Source organism: Apodemus sylvaticus, chromosome 8 (assembly GCF_947179515.1).
Source record: "Apodemus sylvaticus chromosome 8, mApoSyl1.1, whole genome shotgun sequence".
Classification (NCBI taxonomy): Eukaryota; Metazoa; Chordata; class Mammalia; order Rodentia; family Muridae; genus Apodemus; species Apodemus sylvaticus.
The window spans coordinates 115,190,209-115,218,068 of NC_067479.1; the positions used below are offsets into that span (position 1 = coordinate 115,190,209).

General features: G+C 43.9%; 1 protein-coding gene across 4 annotated transcripts in view; it reads right to left on the reverse strand.

The window, feature by feature from the left end:
- The window catches only part of Rarb (retinoic acid receptor beta), a 354,451-nt gene that overhangs the window by 90,436 nt on the left and 236,155 nt on the right, over nt 1–27,860 (reverse strand). For all 4 annotated transcript variants that reach the window (XM_052190375.1, XM_052190373.1, XM_052190376.1 and 1 more), the window contains one exon: nt 22,483–22,631. In XM_052190375.1, the coding sequence (XP_052046335.1) occupies nt 22,483–22,631 (149 nt within the window). The remainder of the gene's footprint in view (nt 1–22,482; nt 22,632–27,860) is intronic.

The window sequence follows — 27,860 nt, forward strand, 5'->3', positions numbered from 1 at the left end:
CTCTGTTCAGAGTCCCCCCCCATGTGTCTGTCTATGTTCAGCATTGATAACTCTTTTAGGAAAGAAGAGCTACCCAAGTGGAAAATCTGTATCGTTATCCACCGAGTCCCTAATCTAAGACCTTTTGGGAAGTAGAGGGAACTCCTGTGCCTCAGGCTGCATCTGTTCCCACCTACACTTCCAGTTGAGCCATCATCGCTCTTGGTAAGCAAAGGCACATATTTATCTTACAATAGTTTTGTAATGATCAGCTTTATTTGGCCACTTTATTTGGCACTGAGCTTAGGAGACATCTCAGTTTGCTGCAGGCCGGGGTTTCCTAGGGTAGCCACAATGAGCTTACCCATGCCAGAGACTTTGTTAAACACATGCTGCTAAGCATGCCAGACTCAAGACTTTCTTGGGCTATAGAGAACATCCACAACAAGCCTGTACAACTTGGCAAGAACCAGTTTCAAAATTAGTAAAAAGAGGGCTGGTGGGGCAACTCAGTAAACTATGCTTGCCTAGTAAGTGGGAAGCCCTGGATTCAATCCTCACTACTGTAGAACCAAATAAAACAAGCAAACTATTGTGTCCCTGGAGCCACCCCAGTCTGAGAAGTCTCTGATTCTCACCTCCTGGAGTCTGTATTGGTTAGCGATTTCTTTAGCCAAATGGAACTGACAGAAGGAACACTAAGAAAGAAAAGGACATGTGACTTCCACTAGTGGTCCTCAGTGTCCCAGCTTCAGCCCCTTATACTACCTGTAGTGTTTGTCCCTGGAGCTGCCCTCTTGTAAGCAACTCCATGCCACACTCTGAAGGTACTTGTTAGCCATTCTAGTATTAGCTCTGGATGAAAACCTTTTTCTCAGGAAGCATCAACGACCAACATCAAACAAAAGCTCATTCACACGAGCCACACAGTCAGATGACAAGTCACTCCAGCTGCTGGGCTCAAGACACCACGAGGCAGAAACAGCCATCTACATTAGTGATGAGCACAGTCTAGAAGGGGAAGGATTGCCATACACCTTCAGGATGGGCAGTTCGCTACACAGCATTGGTAACTGAGACACTCTGGAGGACTTAAAAGTCATTTAGTCATATAGATTTAACTTTGCGCCCCTGTTTTTGGAATAAGCCATGAAAAGGTTTTACTCTCATTATAGAGGAATCACAAAAAGCAAATCTGAGCCTTGGTGAGCCTTCACCAGCCTCAGGGAGCCCTCTGCTTGACATATCCTTGGTGTACATGAGGAGTAGGGGGAAACGGAAGGTCGGTTCAACTTGGCCAGGAGAAGTGATCCCAATAATCAGTAAGCTCAACTAACAGAAAAAATAAGCTATTGCCTTTCAAAAGTATCCATAAGCTGTCATCTCATCGAGTGGCAAACTGAACCCAAGTGCTGGTCATAGAGCATTCGCCCCGAGCCCAGAGCAGGGTGGCCGTGGGTGGGTGGAGGAGACCACGAGGTAGCTCAGCTTTAAGAGAATTCCCCCTAAGCCCAACACTGAATGAATGGTAAGAACACCCACAAAAGTCATCCCTTTTCCTTTCTCTTCTGTTGGGACAGCTTGTTTGTCATTTGCCCCTCACTCAGCCTTTGTCCTGTATAACTCGGCCCTTGCACAAACGTGCTGCAATCCTGATGGTTTCTCCCACCATTTCTACATAGTATCTATTATTGATTCATTCAGCAAACATATCCTGAGATGCCCTGCCAAACTTTGCTGCAGATACTTAGAGTACTGTGGATGACTGAGGCTAAGAACGTTCTGGTGTTCCTAGCACCAATGCACTAGAGAAAGAAGGTGACTAAGGAGGCAACAGAGTACTTAACAGTAAGTGCCACACCACAAAGTCCATGTCAGGACCCCAGCCACATCAGGAAGGGACCAGTACAGCACATCCATCCCATGAGGACTCTCCAACCAATCATATGGACAAGCACAGCACACCCTGCAACTGGCTTCTCACACAAAGCCTGGGAGTACGGCTTCTCTTTAGATTCTTGAGTCATTTCCCAAACAAGTGAAATAAATTATTGAAAGACAGATATGTTGCAATCATCATTTTAGATGTAACACAATGGATTCTCCTAATTTCATCTCATGAGCTATGCTCCAGGAACTTGTGAAGATGTTTATAGAAAAGAATGATATCACTTTTGCCAGGTCTGCCACATGAAGACACCATCTCCTGATTCTTCCTAGAGAACCAGCAGCATTCAGGGCATTTGGTAAGAACCACCTCCTACCTCTGGAGGCCCAGTGCTGCTGCTGGGGGTCTGGCAGGACTTCCTACCCAGCAACCACCAAAACCACCGCCCTCCCGAATACCATTCCCCTTCCGTTCCTTCTGCCACCGCCGCTTACCCTTTCTGCTGGGGCAGGCTCCTGCCAGGTCTGCCACAGTGAAGACACCATCTCCTGATACTCCCTAGAGAACCAGCCACACTCACGGCATTTGGAATGTGGAGAGGACTGGGAGCACAGTAGAGCTGGTCTCCCAGGAGTGCCTACATACCTGTATGCACAGAGAGAACGGGAATCCCAGGAGTACAGATACGCAGGTTTGCAGGACAGATAAGCCACAGTCAGAGACAGCAAGACCAGGTAACAAGAGAGAAAGCCATATGGCAAAAGACAAACATAAGAACATTACCAAAAGAACCAAGGCAACATGGCACCATCTGAACCCAGTTCTCCTATAACAGCAAATCCTGGATACCCCAACACACCAGAAAAGCAAAAGCTGGATTTAAAATCACATCTCATGATGTTGATAGAGGACTTCAAGAAGGACATAAATAACTCCCTTAAAGAAATACAGGAGAACATGGGTCAACAGGTAGAAGCCATTAAAGAGGAAACACAAAAATCCCTTAAAGAAGTACAGGAGATAATGGGTCAACAGGAAAAAGCCCTAAAAGAGGAAACACAAAAATCCCTTAAAGAATTTCAGGAAAACACAAACAAAGAAGTGGAGGAACTGAGCAAATCAATACAGGATCTAAAAATGGAAGTAGAAACAATAAAGATCACAAAATGAGACAACTCTGGAGATAGAAAACGTTGGAAAGAATCAACAACAGAATACAAGAGATAGAAGAATCTCAGGTGCTGAAGATACCATAGAAAACATTGACTTAACTGTCAAAGAAAAAGCAAAATGTTTGTAACTGAAAACACCCAGGAAATCCAGGACACAATGAGAAGACTAAACCTAAGGATTATAGGCATAGATGAGAGTAAAGATTTACAACTTAAAGGGCCAGTAAATATATTCAATAAAAATATTGAAGAAAACTTCCCTAACCTAATGAACGAAATACCCATGAACATATAATAAACCTACAGAACTCAAAACAAACTGAACCAGAACAGAAAATCCTCCTGCCACATAATCAAAACACCAAATGCACTAAACAAAGAAAGAATATTAAAAGCAGTAAGGGAAAAAAGGTCAAGTAACATATAAAGACAGACCTATCAGAATTATATTAGACTTCTCACCAAAAACTATGAAAGCTAGAGGATCCTGGGCAGATGTCATACAGACCCTCAGAGAACCCAGATACTCTCAATCATCATACACTGAGAAAACAGGACATTCCATGACAAAACCAAATTTACACAATATCTTTCCACAAACCCATCTCTACAAAGGATAATGAGTGGAAAATACCAACACAAGAAAGAAAACTATACCCTAGAAAAAGCAATAAAGTAATCTTTCAACAAACCCAAAAGAAGAAAGCTACACAAACAGAATTCCACCTTTAACAACGAAAATGACAAGAAGTAACAATCCCTTCTCCTTAATATCTGTTAAGATCAACGGTCTCAATTCTCCAATAAAAAGACATAGACTAACAGACTGGATACGTAAACAGGGCCCAACATTTTGCTGCATACAAGAAACCCACCTCAGTGAAAAAGACAGTCACTACCTCAGACTCAAAGATTGGAAAACAATTTTCCAAGCAAATGGTCCCAAGAAACAAACTGGAGTGGCCATTCTTTTTTTCCCCCCCTGGTTTTTTGGATTTGGGTTTTTTTGAGACAGGGTTTCTCTGTATAGCCCTGGCTGTCCTGGAACTCACTCTGTAGACCAGGCTGGCCTCAAACTCAGAAATCCGCCTGCCTCAGAGTGCTGGGATTACAGGCGTGCGCCACCACTGCCCAGCTGTGGCCATTCTTATATTGGATAAAATCAACTTTCAACCAAAAGTTGTCAAAAAAGATAAGGAGAGATACTTCACACTGATCAAAGGAAAAATCTACCAAGATGAACTCTCAATTCTGAACATCTATGCTCCAAATGCAAAGGCACCCACATTCACTAAAGAAACTTTACTAAAACTCAAAGCACACATTGCACCCCACACAATAATAGTAGGAGAGGTCAGTATGACACTCTCAGCAATAGACAAATCATTGAAACAAAAAATAAACAGAGACATGGTGAAACTAACTGAAGTTATGGACCAGATGGATCTAACAGATATTTATAGAACATTCCACCCTAAAACAAAAGAATATACCTTCTCAGCACCTCATGGTACCTTCCCCAAAATTGACCATATAATTGGTCACTAAACAGGCCTCAACAGATAAGAATATAGGAAAATTGAAATAATTCCACGCACCCTATCAGATCACCATGGCCTAAGGCTGGTCTTAAATTCAAACAAAAACAAAGGAAAACACACATACACATGAACATTGAACAATACTCTACTCAATGATAACTTGGTCAAGAAAGAAATTAAAGATTTTTTCGAATTTAATGAAAATGAGGACACATTATACCAAAACTCATGGGACACAATGAAAGCAGTGCTAAGAGGAAAACTTATAGCTCTAAGTGCCTCCAAAAATAAAATGGAGAGAGCTTACACTAGCAGCTTGACAGCACACCTGAAAGCTCTAGAATAAAAAGAAGCAAATGCAGCCAAGAAGAGTAGATGGCAAGAAATAATCAAACTCAGGGCCAAAATTAACCAAATAGAAACAAAAATAACTATACAAAGAATCAATAAAACCAGGAGCTGGTTCTTTGAGAAAATCAACAAGATAGATAAACCCTTAGCCAGAATAACCAGAGGGCACAGAGGCACTACCCAAATTAATAAAATCAGAAAGGAAAAGGGAGATATAACAACAGAAACTGTGGAAATTCAAAAAATCATCAGATCCCACTACTAAAGCTTATACTCAACAAAATTGGAAAATCTGGATGAAATGGACAATTTTCTAGATACATACCAGGTGCCAACATTAAAATAGGATCAGATAAACCACCTAAATATTCCCATAAGTTCGGAGGAAATAGAAGCAGTTGTTAATAGTCTCCCCCCAACCCCCAAAAAAGGTCAGAATCAGATGGGTTTAATGGGGAATTCTATCAGCTCTTCAAAGAAGAGCTAATACCGATACTCTTCAAACTATTCCACAAAAGAGAAACACAAGGAACACTACCCAATTCATTTTATGAAGCCACAATAATGCTTATACCTAAACCAAACAAAGACCAAATAAGGAAAGAGAATTTCAGATAATTCGCCACGATCAAGTAGGCTTCATCCCAGGGATACAGGGATGGTTCAATATATGGAAATCCATCAATGTAATACACTACATAACAAACACAAAGAAAAAAAACCATATGGTCATTTCATTAGATGCTGAAAAAGCTTTTGACAAAATTCACCATCCATTCATGATAAAAGTCTTGGAAAGAACAGGAATTCAAGGCCCATACCTAAACATAGTTAAAGCAATATACCAAAATCACACAAAGATCCAACAAAGAAAGAGAACTTCAGGCCAATTTCCCTTATGAATATCGATGAAAAAATACTAAATAAAATTCTTGCCAACCGAATCCAAGAACACATAAAAACTATCATCCACCATAATCAAGTAGGCTTCATCCCAGGGATGCAGGGATGGTTCAATATAAGGAAATCCATCAATGCAATCCACTACATAAACAAACTCAAAGAAAAAAACCCACATGATCATTTCATTAGATGCTGAAAAATCATTTCACAAAATTCACCATCCTTTCATGCTGAAAGTCTTGGAAAGAACAGGAATTCAAGGCCCATACCTAAACATAGTTAAAGCAATATACAGCAAACCGGTAGGCAACATCAAACTAAATGGAGAGAAACTTGAAGCAATCCCACTAAAATCAGGGACTAGACAAGGCTGCCCTCTCTGTCCATATCTTTTCAATATAGTACTTGAAGTTCTCGATAGAGCAATTAGACAACATAAGGAGGTCAAAGGGATACAAATTGGAAAGGAAGAAATAAAATTATCACTATTTGCAGATGATATGATAGTATACTTAAGTGACCCAAAAAACTCTACCAGAGAACTTCTACAGCTGATAAACAACTTCAGCAAAGTGGCTGGTTATAAAATCAACTCAAGCAAATCAGTAGCCTTCCTATACTCAAAGGATAAACAGGCTGAGAAAGAAGTTAGGGAAATGACACCCTTCACAATAGCCACTAACAATATAAAGTATCTCAGTGTGACTCTGACCAAACAAGTGAAAGATCTATATGAGAAGAACTTCAGGTCTCTGAAGAAGGAAATCGAAGAAGACCTCAGAAAATGGAAAAATCTGCCATGCTCGTGGATCGGCAGGATTAATATAGTTAAAATGGCCATCTTGCCAAAAGAATATACAGATTCAATGCAATCCCCATCAAAATCCCAACTCAGTTCTTCTTAGAGTTAGAAAAAGCAATTCTCAAATTCATCTGGAATAACAAATAACCCACCATAGCTAAAACTATTACCAACAGTAAAAGAGCTTCTGGGGGAATCAATATCTCAGACCTCAAGCAATACTACAGAGCAATAGTGTTAAAAACTGCATGGTATTGGCACAGCAACAGAGAAGTGGACCAGTGGAATAGAATTGAAGACCCACAAATGAATCCACACACCTATGGTCACTTGATCTTCGACAAAGGAGCAGAAAATATCCAGTGGGAAAAAGATAGCCTTTTCAACAAACGGTGCTGCTTCAACTGGAGGTCAGCATGCAGAAGATTGCGAATTGATCCATTCTTATCTCTATGTACTAAGCTCAACTCCAAGTGGATCAAGGGTCTCCACGTAAAACCAGACACACTGAAACTAATAGAAAAGAAACTGGGGAAAACCCTTGAGGACATGGGCACAAGGGAAAAGTTCCTGAACAGAACACCAATAGCTTATGCTTCTAAGATCAAGAATTGACAAATGGGACCTCATAAAATTACAAAGTTTCTGTAAGGCAAAGGACACTGTCAAAAGGACAAAAAAAAAAAGATCTTCACCAACCCTACATCTGATAGAGGGCTAATATCCAATATAAACAAGGAACTCAAGAAGTTAGATCCCAGGGAACCAAATAAGCCTATTAAAAAATAGAGTGCAGATCTAAACAAAGAATTTTCACCTGAAGAAATTCAGATGGCTGAGAAGCACCTTAAGAAGTGCTCAACATCATTAGTCATTAGGGAAATGCAAATCAAAACAACCCTAAGAGTTCACATTACACCAGTCAGAATGGCTAAGGTTAAAAACTCAGGAGACAGCAGGTGTTGGCAAGGATGTGGAGAAAGAGGAACACTCCTCTACTGCTGGTGGGATTGCAAGAAGGTATAACCACTCTGGAAATCAGTCTGGCGGTTTCTCAGAAAACTGAACGTGACACTACCAGAGGACCCTGCTATACCACTCCTGGGCATATACCCAGAGGATTCCCTGGCATGCAATAAGGACACATGCTCCACTATGTTCATAGCAGCCTTATTTATAATAGCCAGAAGCTGGAAAGAACCCAGATGTCCCTCAATGGAGGAATGGATACAGAAAATGTGGTATATTTACACAATGGACTACTATTCAGCAATTAAAAACAATGAATTCATGAAATTTGTAGGCAAATGGTTGGAACTAGAAAATATCATCCTAAGTAAGGTAACCCAATCACAAAAGAATATACATGGAATGCAATCACTGATAAGTGGATATTAACTAGCCCAGAAGCTCTGAATACCTAAGACACAAGTAGCATATCAAATGACTCCCATGAAGAAGTAAAGAGAGAGCCCTGATCCTGGAAAGGCCTGATCCAGCATTGTAGGAGAGTACCAGGACAGAGAAGAAGGAGGGAGGTGATTGGAGTATGGGTGTAGAGAAGGCTTATGGGACATATGGGGAGGGGGGGAATGGGAAAGGGGAAAGTGTTTGGAATGTAAACAAAGAATTTAGAAAATAAAAAAAAAGAAATGTTCAGCATCCTTGATTATTAGGGAAATACAAATCAAAACAATCCTGAGATTCTACCTCACACCAGTCAGAATGGCTAAGATGAAAAACTCAGGGGACAGCAGATGCTGGAGAGGATGTGGGGAAAGAGGAACACTTCTCCATTGTGGGTCAGATTGCAAGCTGGTACAACCACTCTGGAAATCAGTTTGGAAGTTCCTCAGAAAATTAGACATGGTACTACTTGAGGACCCAGCTATACCACTCCTGGGCATATACCCAGAAGATTCTCCAACATTTAATGAAGACAAATGCTGCACTATGTTCATAGCAGCCTTATTTACAATAGCCAGAAACTAGAAAGAACCCAAATGTCCTTCAACAGAGGAATGGATACAGAAAATGTATTATATCTATACAATGGAGTACTACTCAGCCATTAAAATCAATGAATTCATGAAATTCTTAGGAAATGGATGGAACTAGAAAGTGTCATCCTGAGTGAGGTAACCCAGTCACAAAAGAACACACATGGTATGCACTCACTGATAAGTGGATATTAGCCCAAAAGCTTGGAATACCCAAGTTATAATTTACAGACCACAGAAAGCTCAAGCAGAAGAAGACCAAAGTGGGGGTGCTTTGGTTTTTCTGAGAAAGGGATCAAAATACTCACAGGAGCAATTATGGAGACAAAGTGTGGAGCAGAGACTGAAGGAAAGGCTGCAAGAGTCTGTCCTACCTGGGGATTCATCCTATAATCAGTCACCAAACCCCAACACTATTATGGATGACAAGAAGTGCATACCAAAAGGAGCCTGTTATGGTTGTCTCCAGAGGGGCTCTGCTAGAGCCATACAGATACAGAAGCAGATGCTAGCAGCAAACATTGGCCTGAGTGCTGGGTTCCCTGGTGGTGGCGTTGGAGGGTCATCCAGAGAAGCTGAAGGGGTTTCTAGTCCCATGGGAAGAACAATGATATCAGTCACCCAGATGCCCCAGGGCTCCCAGGAACTAAGCCATCAACCAAGGTGGTACACATGTTTCCAGCCAAAAGAGTGGCAGAGGAATGCCTAGGGTGTCAGTGGGAGGAGAGGTCCTTAGTCCTATGAAGGCTCAATAAATGCCCCAGCATGGGGAAATTGAGGGGGAGGGGAAGTGGGAGAGGGTTGGGTGGAGGGGCATATTCTTGGAAGCAGGTGGTGGGAGGATGGTGTCTCAGTCAGGGTTTCTATTCCTGCACAAGTATCATGACCAAGAAGCAAGTTGGGGAGGAAAGGGTTTATTGAGCTTACACTTCCACGTTGCAGTTCATCACTAAAGGAAGTCAGGACTGGAACTCAAGCAGGTCAGGAAGCAGGAGCTGATGCAGAGGCGATGGAGGGATGTTTCTTACTGACTTGCTTCCCGTGGCTTGCTCAGCCTGCTCTCTTATAGAACCCAAGAGCACCAGCCCAAAGGTGGAACCACCCACAAGGGGCCCTTACCACTAGATCACTAATTGAGAAAATGCCCCACAGCTGGATCTCATGGAGGCACTTCCCCAACTGAAGCTCCTTTCTCTGTGATAACTCCAGCCTGTGTCAAGTTGACACACAAAACTAGCCAGTACAGATGGGTTGGGGGTTTTCTGGGAGAGGGGGGAAACCGGGTATAACATTTGAAATGTAAATGAAGAATATATCCAATAAAAAATGTGGAAAAAAATCAAATAATATTATGAAAGAGGACGCAGCAAGAGAAAACATCTTAAAGGGTTTTTAAATGCACTGTTATTTTATGGGTATGGTGTTTTGCCTGCATGTATATCTGTGTACCACTTGCATGAGTAGTGTCTGAAGTGCCTAAGAGAGGACATCGGGAACTGTGGTATTGGGATTACAGACAGCTATGAGCCACCATGTAGGTGGTGGTAATTGAATTCATATACTCTGGAAGCAGTATACTCTTTACTGCTGTCTGAGCTATCTCTCCAGCCTCTCAAAGGTTTTATGTAGCACATCTGAGAGTCTGAAGCAACACCAAGAGGGCACAGTGAGTGTAGCAGTACAGAGGGAGCACCCCCTGGCTCTCTGGACATTTACAATGGCAGACTCCTTCTCCATCTGGGCTATGTGGGACCTTGAAAATGACTCCTGCTGATGAGCTGTAATAACAGTGTCCACAGCACTGGGAGGTCAGCAAGACCAAACAGTGAGTATCTCCCGCAATGTCAGGTTCAATGGCTCACAGTGCCAGGCTGGTCCTTGAGGGAAGGTAGCGTGGAGGAGGCTCATGTCTATTCAAGATGCCATGGGGCATAGGTGTTGGCAAGTAATGACTGCTTCAGGACCCTGTGATTTTGTATTTTCCTTGTTTCTGTAGCTTAAACCTTTATCTTGATACAAAATAAGAGAGTGAGAACCCTAAATGTAATGGAAGAAAGCTGTGACTAAGACTATAACCAATGACAGGCTTATTTCTAGCAGTAGTAACCACACCATTTAACCAATCAAACGCATAGATCCTCCTGGAGGCAGAGCCTGTGCCAGTGCACAGGATGTTGCAGAAAGACTTTAATCTGCTTCAGATCTTATTGGGTCTCACACACAGGGCAGAACCATCTGAAGCGAAGAGAGGAGAGGGATGTCTCTGTCAGGGCTCAGAGTCAAGATAGCCACACCTATGTGCATGTTTTCCTGGTGGCGTGAAGAGAAGGAAGCAACAGTACCAAAGATAAAAAGCTCCAAAATTCCAGCTAAATCATTTTTCATTTTTACGAAAAGGCTTTTATTTATCCACAGTAACAGCTCATCTCTATTACTCACTAAGTTACCAAAATGTTAATTACACTAGGATGCCTGACCATAATGGATTCCCAGTGTTTTTCATAGTCAGTCATTTGTGGCATGTACTTAGCAGGGAATCAGCTCTGTTTCCAATACACCAAGACATGGAGAATCAGGTCTGTGGTTCAAGATTACAACAGAAAAGACACGAGGAAGGAAGGACTTCCACAGATATGCAAAGACAAAACAAAATCAAACAACACCCAAACATCGCTTGTGTTTCTTAAATCACCAGATTCCTGAGGTTCTGAGGACTCTCCAATGCCAAACATGCTACATGTGGATATTAGGAGAGAAAGTAGTTTCTATTTTAAGCCAATCGTATTCTGTGTGTTATATCACTGATTAATCTTGTGCAGATAGTGTGGCCCAACAAACTGACTACCAGAGTTGGGAGCAGTTGAGTGTCAGGATATGCCTGTAGATAGCGTAAATGCCAAAGACCAGGACTTTCCTCCAATGCTGCTGTGCCGAAACTGGTTCTTTGTGCTTTTGAGATGTTGCAGAAGTCAGAATGATAGCTATCAAAGCATTCCTTGGCATGAAATGCACCCACACTTCCAAGGTCTGCATACATAGATCACCCATGACCCTAGCAGAAAAGAGACAGAGCGCAGTCCAAACTGCTGCACTCACTTCCCCTGGGGCAGCAGAGGAGTCTACTGGGTTTGGGCAACAGTGGCAGTTTCCACAGTCTGAGGGACTTTCCAGGCCTGTGTGAATGGGACTGTGGCATTGTAAACTTAGAAAGTTGCTGTTTCCAGATCTGAATACATAGAGAAGAATCAACATCATCTGGTCATTGTAATTTCTCTACATTTTTTCCACCATGAAAATGGTTCTCAAGGGGCATAACCCCGAGAAGTGCACTTTCTCCAGTACAAACAAACAAACAAATAAACAAAATAAGCAGAGTTAGGAGAGTAACTGAAGATTTCGTGTCAATTTTTGGAACGTTTACATTTTTTTAAAGGTAGGGTTTCTCTGTGCACCAGCGCTGGCTTTGGAACTCACTTTGTAAACCAGGCTGGCCTGGAACTCACAGAGACCTGCCTATGTCTGCCTCTCCAGTGCTGGGATTAAAGACACCACCACACCTGACCATTTACCAGTTTCTATCTTAAGTGAAGCATTGTAGGAAACCCTGCCATCACAGATGGACTGCTTTGGGGGCCTGAGAACACAGGTTGAGAGGTAGACTCGACCTCGTGTTTTCTTGCATTTGGACATCAGCAGACAGGCAGCAGCACCCTGGCAGATGGCTACCTTGCCTCTATTGACAGGGCAATGACAAGCTTCCAGAAAACCCTTTCCCTTATACACTGATGCAGGATGCTTTTAAAGTAAAGCAAAACCAACCCAAACAAAAACGCCTCAGGCCACAGTGCTGGCCAAAGACCTGGTGTAGAAGCCGGGCAGGATGCTGCCAGCAGAGGAATGGAATCTTTTCAGGACAGGCCTGCCAGGCCCTGGCGTTCCTCTTGGCCTTTGACAATGCTAGCATTATGTACAAGAGAAGCACTCACATCATGAAGCCCCTCTCCACACTTGATCTGGGGGCAAGTTCTAGAGCTCACAGAATAGACACTTCCCCATTCCAGAGCTGCTAATCCACACAGCACATCCAATCTTCTTCCTGGGGTGGAAAAATACTAAACAAAAGCCACAGTAGCCAGATGACACAATTCACAGGAATCCCAGGACATACTCCAAACCCAAGGAAATGATTTTGACAGGAGGAGTTCATTAGCAACAAGGCACCTGGAGATGCCCACGATGCCCAGCTAGCATAACTCTGAAGGGAGGCCAAGGACATAGGTCTTTGCTATAACGTGAAGACAGAAAGAAACCATGTTATCTGGTGTCCTGCTACCAGGCTGGAGGAAGCCCCACGGCTTCAGGGTCCTAATGGGAACCATCTGAAAATCTCCAAAGTTCATTCTCAAAGGGAATGTTCTGGGGTCATGCTGTCTTTGGGTAATTTTTACCCTGTAGGCTGAAATTAGAATCTTACTCCTGATCAAGTTCCAGCCCCACCGATCAAGGCTGTCCCTGCTGGACAGACTGCCACAGCATTATACTAGGCATTTGGGGATGTTCAGAGTCACCAGCTCTGAGGACATTAATACGTCTTAGGGCAAGGATTAAGGGCAGAAACCTATCCATGTGGGTCTCCACAGTACACATTTCAGAAGAGATTCAGATCAGTCCAGGTCAAGCATGGCGGGGCGTGGTCTGATCAGCTCTGCCTGCTTCTTTAATATTATAAAAGTTAAGCAAAGCAAAACCAAAAGACCCATGCTAGAAACCATTAGCTCTCGGAAATCCCATTTATTCTTTTCCATAGTTATACTGTACCAGGCTGCATATGAATAAACTACCCCTGCCATCTTCTTTTGTAGTTTCTTTGGTCCTGTGACTAGTTCTAGCCAATGATGTGTGGTGTTTCTAGCCCAGAGGCAGATTTCCTGCCCTGGGTCTCTCTATCACCCATCCTGGTGGTTAGAATTCTATGATGCCAATGGCTGGGCTGAGGCCAGGCTCAGCACTGACCCTGAATTTCTAGTCAGTGTGTAGAAGAGAGAGCTTTCCAACCAGGAGCACATGCTTCAGACTGTTATGTGGCACGGAAAAATTCTTTGGAGTATATATTTTTTTCATCAACTAAACCAAGTGGATTTTATTCTACTAAGGAGTTTGCTGACACACAAAGGCTATGGAAATATAGGAAGGCTTATTGTCTCTGTGGTAGCTGGTGGAGCAGGGCAGCCATGATTGCCTGGATCTCAGGCAGGAGGATTCTCAGCCCCGCCCAGGAAAAAAAGGGTAGGACTCTATAGAGGCCTCCCCAGAGGCCGGAGCCTCTCATACCTGTCTTTAGAAGTCCTTGAGGGAGGAGCAAAGAGAAAGGAGAGGTGTCAGTAAACAGCCAGAGAGAAAACGACCAGAATACTCAGCTTCCGGAAGCTTCCTGCAAGGCCAAGGCCGCTACTGACACAAGCAGTTTCCAGGCTGACTTTGCACACTGATGGAAATCTCAAAATCAGTTTGTCATTCCTGAGAAAAACAAAATTCTTAAAAAGATTTTATTTTTATGTGTGTGTGTGCGTGTCTACAGAGACCAAAAGAGGGTGTCAGATACTCTAGACATAGTCACAGAGAGCTGTAAGCCACCCAACATGGACACTAGGAATGGAACCATGGCCTCCTTCTCCAAGAGCAGCCAGAGCTGCCAACTGCTGAGCGAGTTCTCAAGCCCACCATGCACCTTTGATGTCTCTTGGACAGTTTGCTCGGTCTACAGAATCACTATGCCTTCCACGTGATGTTTTCTATGAATCCCGAGACAGCGACTGATTTGTGGACAGATGACTCTAGGCTTTAAATCAGAAAATCAAGAATTGTCTTTTGGCAATTCAAAAAACAAATGGATCCCGGTCTTACTGAACCCGGTTTGTAGACTTCACTGGGGGGAGGGCACTAAAATGGACAGGATAATGGCTCACATCAGGAATGCTTCCCCAACTGGTGACAAAGGCAGGAGGTTTTGTTTGCTTGTTTTTTACTAATCATCAAAGATCTTTAGTTTGTTTACCATAACATGAGCAGTGACAGCGTCCTGACTCTTTTTAAATCACAGGTGAGGTAGACAAGTAAACTGCTGGTCTCAAACTTTAAAGCACTCGGGCACTGTAAACCCTTTTAGGACTAGCAAATCAATCCCTCTTCACCTGACTACCACGAGAATGAACTGCAGAGCCGCAGGTTAATTTAGAACTCACCCTTCAGGTTCCTGTTTATTCAAATGTCAGAGAAGGGGTCAGATTTTTTCTGCCTTGACAACCCAAGATGATTGCTCAGAATTAGAAAGATTTGAGCCACCACGGACGGACGGGAGGAGCTGCTCTGCTCTCGCTATTGCCAGAGAATAGTTGTAACTATCAGTAACTCATGCTCCTAGGTTTGGAGGTAGTGTTTCTGCTGAGTTTTCTCTTGCCACACTGAGAGGCCACAGTGCTTGTAGGTGTATTCTTTTAGACTTCAGTTCTTAAGAGGTGGTCTTTAAAGAAAATGATGGAGAAGATATCTCTTGTGGTGATGGGCTAGCTCTCTGATATGGAAGCAAGAACTTCCTAAGAAAATTAGCTGGACTTTGGCCACTAAAGTCTCTCAGGATATTTATAATTTTTTACAAAAGATTGCCTGAATGTGGCACCAAGCACCCTACACAATTATGTTCAATTCCTTTTCTAATTAGATGGACTAATTAATTCCTTTTCTAATAAGGGTGGACTTCCTGACCCACGCCAGCACACAAACTGTCCTGGGTTTGCGATTACATTTAGTGATGTTCTCTCATTCTCGGGACTCCAAACGGAAGCAAGCCAACACGTAGAAGCAACTCAGTGAGAGGCATTCCAGAACTATTCTCCAGGCAGAATGCAGTGTTTATCAGTGGCAATTAAGAAGACAGCTTTAAAAGAGCATGTCTGCATGGTGCCATAAAGCACACTTAAGTAACTAACAGAAGCTCTCCGATCATGAGCACACATCCATCTCCTGATTGCAAAACTTTCTGTGACTGAGTGTTCTGCCAGACACAGCCAGACTCCCCTCGGACAAGGCCAGGGCAAGAAACAAAGGAGAAAAGCTAGAGAACCAGCTTGGAGGGGTGGGGATGGGTGGGAGGGAGGGTGCCGAGGGCTAAAGGCTTCTAGGCTGCTTTAAATAGAGAGCCATCAGCACAACCTTCAGGGTTCTTGGTGCAAAAGACTCCACCGAGGCTCCCCGGGCCTTGCCTAGGGTTTCTGTGGTGTGGGTGGCTAGTGGCCCAGAGGCCGGCTTACAAGTGGGGAGTCAATCCATCCGAGAGCCAGGACAAAATGGAGAACACCGGACAGAACAGCCCTGGGTGCCAAGCCTTCGTGGGTCTGTCTGTGTCATTCCTAGGGCAATGTGCCTCTTTGGCGCTCCTCCTCCCTCTTCCTCTTTCTCCCTGTTCTTCCTCCTCTATCTTCCTCCCTTCCCTCTTCTCCCTCTTCTTCTTCTTTCTTTCTTTCTTTCTTTCTTTCTTTCTTTCTTTCTTTCTTTCTTTCTTTCTTTCTTTCTTTCTTTCTTTCTTTCTTTCTTTCTTTCTTCCTTCCTTCCTTCCTTCCTTCCTTCCTTCCTTCCTTCCTTTCTTCCTTCCTTCCTTCCTTCCTTTCTCGTTCTCTTTCACTTTTTCTTTGTTTCTGTTTCTTTTTTCCTTTTCTTTTTCTTTCTCGAGATACAGTCTTACCTTGTATCCCTGACTGGGCTGGGACTCTGTGTGGGCCAGGCTGGCCTGGGGTTCACAGTGATCCTCCTGCTTCAGCCTGCAGACTACAAAGATTCTAGGTACACATTACTATGTCTGGATAATATTTTTCAAATGCCACCATGTTGAGAAGTGTTTGTTTTCTACATAATTGCCCAGGGAGTGGCATCTCGAGCGTTACATATTTCTGCTACCTACTTTCTTCTGTAGAGTGCAGCTAAAGCAGTGGTGTGGTGTAACACTGGGTACAGGATTTCCTTCCCAACTCTGACAAAAACCAGCTGTTTGAGCAACATGGGTAAACTTAATAGGCAGTAAAACATGGCAGCAGGAAAAGTGCATGATCCCAGCAGGATCCGGGTCATGGGAGAGAGGCCATCTCGGAATAGCTGCTCTTATTCTGGCCATCTTAAGGAAGACCTTCCCAGAACTGCAGCAGTACTAACTGTCCAGTAAGGCCCAAAGCATTCATGGAAGAAAGACTTCAAGGCAGCCTGTGGTGTGTTTTCTCATGATACTGGAAGGAGCCCAATGAATTTGTTTCCCCTGACTATGGCGATGAGGATGTAGGCACTGTGGGTTGGATAGTTAGAGTTCTGGCCAGCCAGATGTCAGCCCTTCATGCAGCAGGGATAGTTTGGCCTGCTCTCTCCAGAACAAGCAACTTGAGCCAGAAGCTTCTACCATTTCGCCTGTGAGAAGATGCTACCACGTACTGTGGCAGAGGTCAGGGAACTAATGTGTACTACCCACACCTGGGCCACTCTTGTTTTCTATAAGTAAAGTTGTTGGTGCAGGGCTGCCCCATTCCATGCCACAACTTACTGCGGGTGGCTGGAGGAGCAGAGCTGAGTCACTCAGAGGCCTTACACCTTTAAAGGCTAAAACACCTACCCCATGGCTCTGCACAGGAGCAATTTACCACCCACGGTGTACGGCAACCCAGGTTGGGCTGGGCTGGCCTTTACGTGAGTGTAGAAGGAAATAGGCTGAGTTATTTTTGTATAAAGGAACAAGGAAGTGCTGAAAGAGCATTATCAGAGGAGTGCTAGCATTGGAGCCGATGTCATCTCACTGTGTATAGTAGCTCTAGTCAAGTTAATGAGACGATGAGCAGGAACTGTGCATGCCTGGGCTTAGTAGGTACCAGGCACTATTCAACTTGCTGAGTACACTTAAATTATGTATGTATGTATGTGTATGTATATATGTATGTATGTACACATGTATATATGTATATGTATGTATATGTGTATGTATGTATATATGTATATATATATGTGTGTGTGTATGTATGTATGTATGATACACTACCATACATTCCAGGCACTATTCCATAATAAATTATGTGTACACATGCAGTACACAGGAACTAAGTGTGTATGGTACTTAGAAGGTGCTATGTACCTCTCCACATACTGTGTACATGGGAATTGAGTTCATATTCCCAATAATGCTGTGGTAATGATTACATATCTCTCTGTGATGGCAAGTTTAGATTGTTATTTTTCATTAGATTAAGAAACAGCTAGGGCATTGATAAAGCACAGTTCTTGACCGTGGTTTCAGAGAGGACTAGCCAAGGAGGCAGGGCCTGCCTGAAAAGTATAATGCATGTGCTTTGGCTCCAGATTCAGTCATAAGAAGAAAGAAGAAAGTCAGGCAATCACCCGCTGCCCCTTTCCTGACCCGCTGAGGCGGGAAGAAGCAGCCTCTGCCACCAAGTAAAGATGTGCTGTCCCTGCAAGTGGTAGGCAGACCTTTCTATTAAAGCCCCCCTTTGCCAGATCTTCAATCATAAAGACTCAAAGAATAATGAATCCATCCCATTTTTCCAGGTGTAAAAACAGCAGGGAATGTAATGTACGTGATTGCCCGTGACCGTCAAGCTGGAGCAACCTCACTGGAACCGGATCCTGGAATCCACAGTGTAGACACTACACTCTCAGAAATCCTAGAATCCACACTGCAGACTCTATACTCTCAGGAAGCTTAATGATGTAGCTGGCTTTAAGGTCATAATCTGCCTGCCTCAGTTTCCCAAATGCTAAAGTCTAGGAAGTCATCAGTACATCTGCACTATCATTTTATTTATAGCGTTATTTTATGATTTTTATATTGCTAAACATTTGAGTAACTACACTTTCATGTTTTGTTCTCTTTGTGGCCTGGAAAACATGTCCCTCAACTGGAAGTCCCTTAAACGGGACATTCCAGGGGTGTGTCTAGTGGCTTTGTTGCTGTGGTGATGTTGTATCAACAGTAGTTACTGATTGTCACCAGAAGTGAGCCACACCCATTCATTAAGTTCTTACCATCATCATTTGTCAGCTGCGGTCGATAGCCTGGGCTTAGTAGGTACCAGGCACTATTCAACTTGCTGAGTACACTTAAATGATGTATGTATGCATGTATGTATGTATGTATGTATGTACAGTACACTACCATACATACCATGCACTATTCCATAATATATGGTGTGCATCTAGGAATTACATATGCAATGATGCTTAATAGATATCAGATATCTTTCCATATGCTATCTGCATGGGAATTCAGTATGTACTAGGTACTATTACACATGCAGTACATAGGAACTAAGTGCGTATGCTTAAAAGTTGCTATGTACATCTCCACATACTGCATACATATTTCATATTTCCAATAATACTGTAATAATGATTACTTGGTCCCTTGGAAGAAGGAGGGCTTTTTTCCAATGGTGATAAGATCATCGTAGTCATGACAAGCAGAAGCCAGACAGGTACTATTTTTATTCACTTATTTTGAAGCAGGGTCTCAAGTATCTCAATCTGTCCTTGAACTTGCCATGTAGCCAAGGTTGACTTTAAACTTTTACCCTCCATGCCAAGGTTAGACAGTGCTGGGGATGGAGCCTAGGACTTTATACATGCTAGCACAGGTTAGACAGTGCTGGGGATGAAGTCTAGGACTTTATACATGCTAGCACAGGTTAGACAGTGCTGGGGATGAAGTCTAGGACTTTATACATGCTAGCACAGGTTAGACAGTGCTGGGGATGGAGCCTAGGACTTTATACATGCTAGCACAGGTTAGACAGTGCTGGGGATGAAGTCTAGGACTTTATACATGCTAGCACAGGTTAGACAGTGCTGGGGATGGAGCCTAGGGCTTTATACATGCTAGCACAGGTTAGACAGTGCTGGGGATGAAGTCTAGGACTTTATACATGCTAGCACAGGCTAGACAGTGCTGGGGATGGAGCCTAGGGCTTTATACATGCCAGCACAGCACTTTCCAAGCTAAGCCATGACCCCATCTTCCCCTGCTACTTCCTGAGAACACGTTCCAGGCTCCATTTGGGAATTATACCTCAGAGCAGAGGCTGCCACCTGGAATTGTGACCCTACATCTCCAGAAGAGACAGATGAGCTGGGGCCAATAGTGCCTTTGCCAGCAGTCAAAGTGGTACAGACACTTGGCTTCATGGAAACCTCTAATTAAACAGAGGAACTTCAAAGGAGCTGTGATGAATCCATCATCTTACTGTCAATATAGGGAGTCTCTAACATAATCATCTTGTAATAGACTTAACAGCATAAATGGATATTGTTTATCTGTATCCCAAAAATAGCTATCCCAAGGGTGTGGCTAGTGGCTTTGCTGCTGTGGTGATGTTGTGTCAACATAGCAGCCACTGGGAGTGAAAGGAAGTGGACAGTCTTCAGTTATCTCAAGCCCGGAGATGCCAGTTGGTAGAGTGTCCAGTATGCATGAAGCCCAAGTTTCAACCTCCAATAACCTCTGGAGTGCTCGCCCACAGCCTTCCAAGACACTGCCACAGAGCAAAGACCATGGAGACCATGTTTATAAAAAGACCATGTTTATAAAAGATACAAATCAGAAATGCCTTATTATATGAAAATTATTATATTAAAATACCTTATTATATATTGGGGTTAATAATAAATACCTTATTAGACAGAATTAAGTAGTAAATTATAATGTAACCATAGCAACCATGTTGATTGTATCACCCCAGAAGCTATGTAGTTGGATAAATTTTGAAATTTCATGATTTGAAAATCATGAAATATAATTAAATATAAAAAACAGATTAAAATTGTATATATAATATACCACCTTATTTTATAAATTCAAAAATATATAAATCCACATAAATGTTGAATTTTAACAGATTTTCTCTAGGTAGGAACCACGCTGTTTTCTATTTTCCAGAGAGCAGCTGCATGATAGTTTAAGTAGCCAATAAGATTGTATTTTATACTTAAATACTTCTTTTATCTGAGTACATTACTGATTTCTCTTTTTGTTTTCACATCTCTGGGTTTCTACTCTATTTTCTAAGTCAGCTCAAATGCAGAGTAAATTTTTCCCTACCCATGAGGAAAGATAGCCAGTTTCCCACCACCCCAAGCATCCAGTGTTCAACTTCCAGGAACTCCACGACCTGATCCAGGTCACAGTTCTGATGAAAGGATTTCTGATCCTGAGACTCAGGACCACTTATGTAAGTTTATCAGTCATTTGCACTGATGTGGGTTTGTTTTGTTGTTGTTGTTATTTTTCCTAAAGAGAGTCAGAATCCCAAAGTAAAACAGGAGGTCAGAAAATTAGCGCAGCAGGAGCTGATGAGACCAGTCTGTGCTAGAGATGGTGAAAGCTCTGCTTGTTGAGCACCTCTGCCCAGGGGAGGAAGAGCCTGGTGCTGTCCTTCCCGGCCTCCAGGCAAGCAGGAAGCTGACACACCTTCTTCAGACTGCTGGGCTTGAGATAACTGAGTTGTTTGGAAAAGAAGAAGCAAGTTTTGATGTTGATTGTATGTCTGTCGTTAAGCACCACCCTGGGAGAGCCAGGGCAGGAGGAGGGCTTGCCCTACCAAACTCCTGAGAAACAGAGCCATGGTGAGGCTGGACGCGGGCCAACGGTCCCCGCAATATATCCACTTCTTGTCTTCTCTCTTCTGGAACCCTGCCTTTGAAAACAACCTGGACCAGCATGGAGCAGAATAGTCTCCCTAGCAAACACTGACACTTCCAGAAGCCGACCTGAGGCAATCCATCGCTGAGCAGACACAAACAAAAGAACACACCTCGAGTTCCAAACCAAGACCAGGGGAGCAACACTGAGGCCCACAGGACTGTGAGCTGAGTCTTTACTGTGGTATGAAAGCATGAAGAAATCTAACTGTCAATAACATGCTATACCACAGTGCCTGGCAAGCACATATAGAAACTGCTGGTGCCCAATGCCACAGGCCCTGTAAAGTTATCCTAGCACCCTAACAATGTAAATGAATCATGCAGTCTAGATATAAAACTCCAGACCTGAACTCCCGATAGAGAGAGCTAGACAGCATCTCCATATCTGGGAAGTACTCGCTCCAGACACCTCAGTCCCTTGGAGACACGGCCATGGATACGTCACATCTGCCTGTGCATCACTTGTGGTTTCTTCCTTATGATTACATGGCCTCTTTCACACAGTTATGCTTCTTGGACTTGATAATAGTTGTCTGACTTGATTCAAAGCAGCCATCTCCTCTCTGACACATGTTCAGCCTCCAGTACTCTGTGGGCAGAAGCTTTAATCCAGCTCTGCTGAATTTACAATGCATCTACAGTAGCAAGTCTGTACAGGCTGGAAATCAAAGCGTAATTCAAAGGCCACGGGGCTGAGGAGGCAGCCAGGAGATAAATCCCAATTTCAACCTTGGCTCAACTGCAAGTTGTTTCAGTGGACTGTCGGTCATATTTAAAAATAAAATAGGACTCAAAGACACCAGATGGCATGTCCCAAGAGAAACGGTGCCATGCTGCTTAGAACTCCTTCGCAAGGTTCTTAACAAGAAAGAACTTGCTCGAGTGTGTGGGGAGGCCAAGTGGAGGTGTTTTAAAGGCCCGGTAACGTTTGGCCTCAGTCGCTCACTTACAGACATTTATGTACTTTAAACTAAAGAAATGCAAGCAGATGACAGAGACTGAGATGCAGCCAAGCTACAACCCTAGCTGGAGGCGATTGCTTTTCTCTGGAGTAGGGAGGTCACATCATGAGAGAAACGAGGAAGTGAGGCACTGGGGTACTCACCTTGCACCCCTCACAGGCACTGACGCCATAGTGGTAGCCCGATGACTTGTCCTGGCAGACGAAGCAGGGCTTGTACACCCGAGGAGGAGGAAGTGGAGAGGGAGGGCTCGGGACGAGCTCCTCAGAGCTGGTACTCTGTGTCTCGATGGCTATAGAGGAGAAGAGAGGGGAGAAAGCACATTTTCAGTTTCTTTAGGTTCTCCCCAGTCAGTTCCAACATTTGTGCTCCAAGCTCAAGCAAGAACCCTGGGAGAACTAAGCTCACAGAGGTCATTGTCCTTCACCAGCAGTGGTGCTGACTGACCCTGCAAAAGCAACCTCACGCCTGTCTGTCTAATTTAGAGTTCACAGGCACTGTGAGGGTAACAGATACCGAGTTACCTGTGAGCAACAGAAAATCACCAAGTCCCGCAGGCAGAACCTTGTCTAGGATCATAAGGGATCAGCCCTGTGTCTCTCTCCTGTTTCCCACAGCTTTCCTTTACCCTCAGTGTATATTGTTTGACGCTCAAATAACCCAAAGTAATTTATTTACTTGTTTTTTTTTATGACAAAAAAATGTTGAAGCTCAGCCCCGTGGGTCTAGGTAGCTGAGCTTTCTCAGAGTGGCCATAACGAATACAAGTAATGGTTCTGGGCAAGCCCTGTGCTGCTCTGAGCTGGCCCTGGGCCTGCAGCTCCGAGAACCCTGAGCTTAGAAAGTGTAGCGTCTGGCCTATGCCAGGAAAAGGTCCATTTTCATAAAGCCCCAGGTCAGTGTGCAGTTCATGTTGGAGGTGGTGTAGGTCACGTCACAACTAACTTCTAACTTGTGTATATCTGTATTCTGCACATTTGCTTATTTTTCCAGGGAAAGGGGGTCACTATTATAGGCTTGGCTAGCCTCAAACTCTCAATTCCTTGCTGCTGCCCCCATGATGGTAATGCCACCCCACCATGCTGGCTTTTTATTGCAGACTATGAACCACATGATCCTTATTTCCATTATCCAACTACCCAAGGTCCACTGACATGGAGACCTGTAGAGTTTGGATGAGACTGGTCTTCCTCCAAAGTCAGATTAGGAGCCACCCATTGCTCACTGCTGCCAAACAGAGCTCATATGACATGAGGAAATGCTGTTCCAGAATCTTCTACTCTCCAAATCGCCCCACAACACACAGAGTATTCCCAAGATGATCAGCCTTCTAGTTGTTGCACTGCTCAGCATGGAGCAGCTGAGATGCTCTCCAGACACGTTTCTTCTGTAGCTGCAGCCATGACACCCAGGTTCCTCCACTTGCTGAGCCTGATGCTAACCTAGGCTTTTTAACGAGGGCGGGGAGCACCCCACACTGTGCACAGTTGGCTTGGCTGCTGTGGCCCTTTCCTCAGCGTCCTGCAGCCCACCCTTGTCACCCTTGTATTGCATCTGTCATCAGCCTATGGAAGCCCTTCAACAGTCACGAATGAGGTCAGACTCCTCACCATACTTTGACAGGGCTTTCATGACATTCCCTCCACAAGGTTCACCTCTCATGAGTCCCTCATTGACTGAGGTCTAAATAATCACTTTCAATTCATACCACCTCTACAACCGCGCCTGTAACGGCAGCCATGTAGGGGAAGCCCAGGCTTAATCTCAGGAGCTCTAGGCTGGGCTAGCAGCATTGCCAGACCCTGTGTCAGACAGCTGAGCTAATAACCAGACTAGCAAACAACCATTTTCCTCACCTACCAAGTCCAAGACCATCAGGTTTGGCTGTTATCCATCTCTTACGTCTCAGAGGGAGTGTCATCTCTCAGAGATGGCTTCTGTAATGAAAGTGTCCTCACTATGGAAGGGAGCGTTGCTCAGTGGTAGAGCTTTTTGCTTAGAATGGGGTCAATCCCCAACACAAGACCAAACGACAGAAGAAAACTTTAAGAAGGCCCCTTCCTATCCCTGGTCATTGGGTCGTATTATTATTTCATCTTATTTTCTATAAAATTTTATCTGTTGCCAAATTTTAGAAAGTTTTTTTTGTTTATAACTTTATATATTACAATTACCCCCCCCCCCCACACACACACACACACTCACAGCCTTGTGAGGCGAGGAACTCTAAATGCTGTACTTCTAGCTGTGTGCCAGGATTGGGTCTTCCTCTAGAGCAGGTGATCAATAATAACTGGGTGAACTAAGTCATGTACTTTTCCTTCCTCCACGTCTTTTCAAGCACTCAGTGCTTTTCTAAGTACTTACATGATAAAATTTGAAATCAAAAGGCACTCTTACACTCATTTGCTTCCTTAAAAAAGCAATTAGCCCTTTGGAACAGAATCAACTATAATTATAGTATTTTCATAATTCACAGGAATCTTCAAATGAATTCACTGGAGTATTATGAGTCCTAGTAGATAAATCTACTACGATCTTTACGGGTCAGATCTGAGGACAGAGATGAAGACATCAATCTTGAGTGCCTGCTTTTTTTTGGCACACAGAAGCCTTGGCTCTGGGGATTGTGGTCCAGAGGTGCCAAGTGCCCAGCAGACATGGAAGGACTGGCTTGGGAAGTCATGGAGACTTGCCAAGATTAAGTCCTAATGGAAAACATTATCACACTCCTGTGTGTCCCTCCAATAGCTGACAGGACTCGTGGCATCCACAGAAAATGGTACCTGTTGCACTTAATGCACTCATCTTTATAAAATCATATGAAAGTTGAGGCATGAGTGTGCGTGAGCTCCCAGGTACACTTCTCACAGTCTCTTTACTTAGATACCCACCGTGGTCTTGGGGCATCCCTGCAAGACCTTTTCACTCACTGAAATGCCTTTGTTTGCCTACTAAAGTGGAATTATACTGAGACTGGGGCACTGTTTAGTTTATGACATCATGATTCTAGTTCCTTGTTAGTATTTTTCCTCCAAAGCATCTCATAGGAATGAAGATCTTCACAGATCTTCTTGGTGTATTTCCATCCATTTCTTTAGGAAAATTTCTCAGAATTGTAATTATTAAGTTTAACAGAGGATATTTCGAAATGCTTTTGTCAGTGTTTAATTTATGCTGCTCAGTGGACTTGTAGGTAAGCAGACCCACCCATGGCCTTTGCGCCCACGCACATCTTCCAGGTTGGGTTGGGGGGGGGGGGTGTGCTTCTGCTTTTACATCAGCAGCTCTGTAGATCAATCAGTGGGAGCTCTCTGCTCCTTACATGAATGAGGCATGAGCTTCCATTGAACAGCTAGCTACTCTGGCTTGTCTGGGAGAATAATAAATAGAGTTCTGTCAGGGCTGGACTGTTGTCATAGCCACGCCCTGAATCTCAAAAGTGGGTGATGACTTTCTATAAATCTGCCATTTCAATACCTCTCCTGAACGCAACCTGGCATTTTATCTTCCAGCTGAGGAAATAGAACAGGAAGTGAGCTAATCCCACACAGTGTAAGACACAGAAGAGTAAGGAGAGGCCTGTAGATACACAAAATCCCTAAACAATTTAACATTTTAAAGAGGCTGAGAAGAGCCTTCTGTAGATGAGTGCCATTTGTAATGGTGAATAACCTGAGTGGAAATCTCTTCCAAGCAAGCAACAGTGTGCTGGGCTTGGATTCTCACCACCCAGCATGGCCACGGGCCAGTTCTCCACAGTGCAAAGGACTCTCACACCCTCATTTGGTGCCCAGTTTCTTGAAGCCAGAAGGACTGAATCACAGCAGGCTAAACATGTGCTGTGTAAAACTCTGGAAGAGCAAGGCAGGGTGCACAGGGCTTTCTTCCCAGCTTCCCAGGAGGCTGAGGCAGGAGAGGAAGGTGGTGAGCCCAAGCTGGGCCCGGGCTGCCAATGAGCTCAAAGCCCAGTCTAGGAGGTTCTGCCTCAAAATTTTAAAAAATACCAAAAAAAAAATATGTTCTAATTAAATGGTAGGGTATTTGCCTAGTATACATGGGACCAGGGGTTGAATCCCTACTACTAAAAAAAAAATGTGTATTTACATAGTCTGTGGTTGTATATTTCCTCTATGTGACCTACAGTGCTTAAAGTGACAGGAAACCAAAGGGAATAAAATGAAGTTTTCAACAGAACCAGAGCTGGCTTTAGGCAAACATTCCAAGGCATGTCTAGAAGTGACACCAGGGAGTGGTACCAAGATAGAGAGGAGGAGGATTTTAGTGCAACTGCTGGGTCTCTAGTCATATAGCACAAAAACGCTGTGGCTGAGTTTATCAGAGTTCTTCCTCTTCCTACCTGCCTGCTTACTTGTCATCCTACAAAGAGGTGAATATCAGTGTGGGGCAGAGGTGGCTCTCTTTCCCAGGACAGTTTTAGTATTTAAGGTGGATCCCCTTTCACTGAACTCCTTCGGTATTTAAGGTGGATATAGATGACATAGCCATTGATCTGCTCACAGTCGCCCTACTTAAATCAATAATCTATTAGAACCTTTAAATTAGAGTTGGATTCATCAAATGCCCTCGAGAGGCCTCAAACATTTTCTTCCTTATTTCAGGCAAGCACGATCAGTCTACAGAATGATAAAAATTTTGCTGGAAAACTCTGCCAGCTCAGCAGACAATGCGTTCTGTATTAGCTCATTCAGCAATTTCAAACAGGCCAAAAAAGCAGCTTGTGGAGTTCCCATGGGGAAAGAAGCCCGTGCCATTCAATAAAGCAGAGGCACCGTAGCCATCCTGGTGGACCGCAGGCTAGGGAGTCAGTCTTAGAGGAACAATTCCCATCTATGTCTCCTGCTTTCATCTGTTTCCTTCCTGACTGACCCTGTTCCATCGCCTCTCCAACCTGCAGCATCAGCCATTTGCAAACCAGATGGGAGGGAAGGAGAGCCTGGGCCTGCAGGAATGCAGAAGCCATGTTAGCTTCCATGTCAGAGAGACTGACAGCCCTGCTTGGCAATCTGTGTCTCGGGACGCAGGACTCCTGAGTCCTGAGATGGAGCCAAACTTGCACTGAGAATATCCGCACCCTACCACGACTACAGCACTCCCAGGCTGGCCCTGGGGAAAGCAGTCATCTGCCTTGCCTTTCTCTCTTTCTCTTCTCTCTTTCCCTTCCTCCTTCCCTCCGTCTCTGCCTCCCTCCTTTCCTCTCTCCTTCCTCCCTTCCTCCCTCCCTCCCTTCCTTCCTTTCTGTGTGTTTTTTGCTTGTTTTTGTTGTGAGACAGAATCTCATATGTAGCTCAGGTTAGCCTCAAATTCACCATGCTGCTAAGGCTGGCTTTGAACTCTTCATCCCCCTGTCCCACCTTCCTTCCTTCCTTTCTTCCCATCAGTGTTCTTCAAAGTTTGGCCCACAGCAGTAGCACTTCACAGTTAGGAGAGCTGGCGCTGGCCTTCAGCTTGTGACTTCTCAGCCAGTCTGTGGTGAAGGGTCATTCCCAGCCTCATCTTT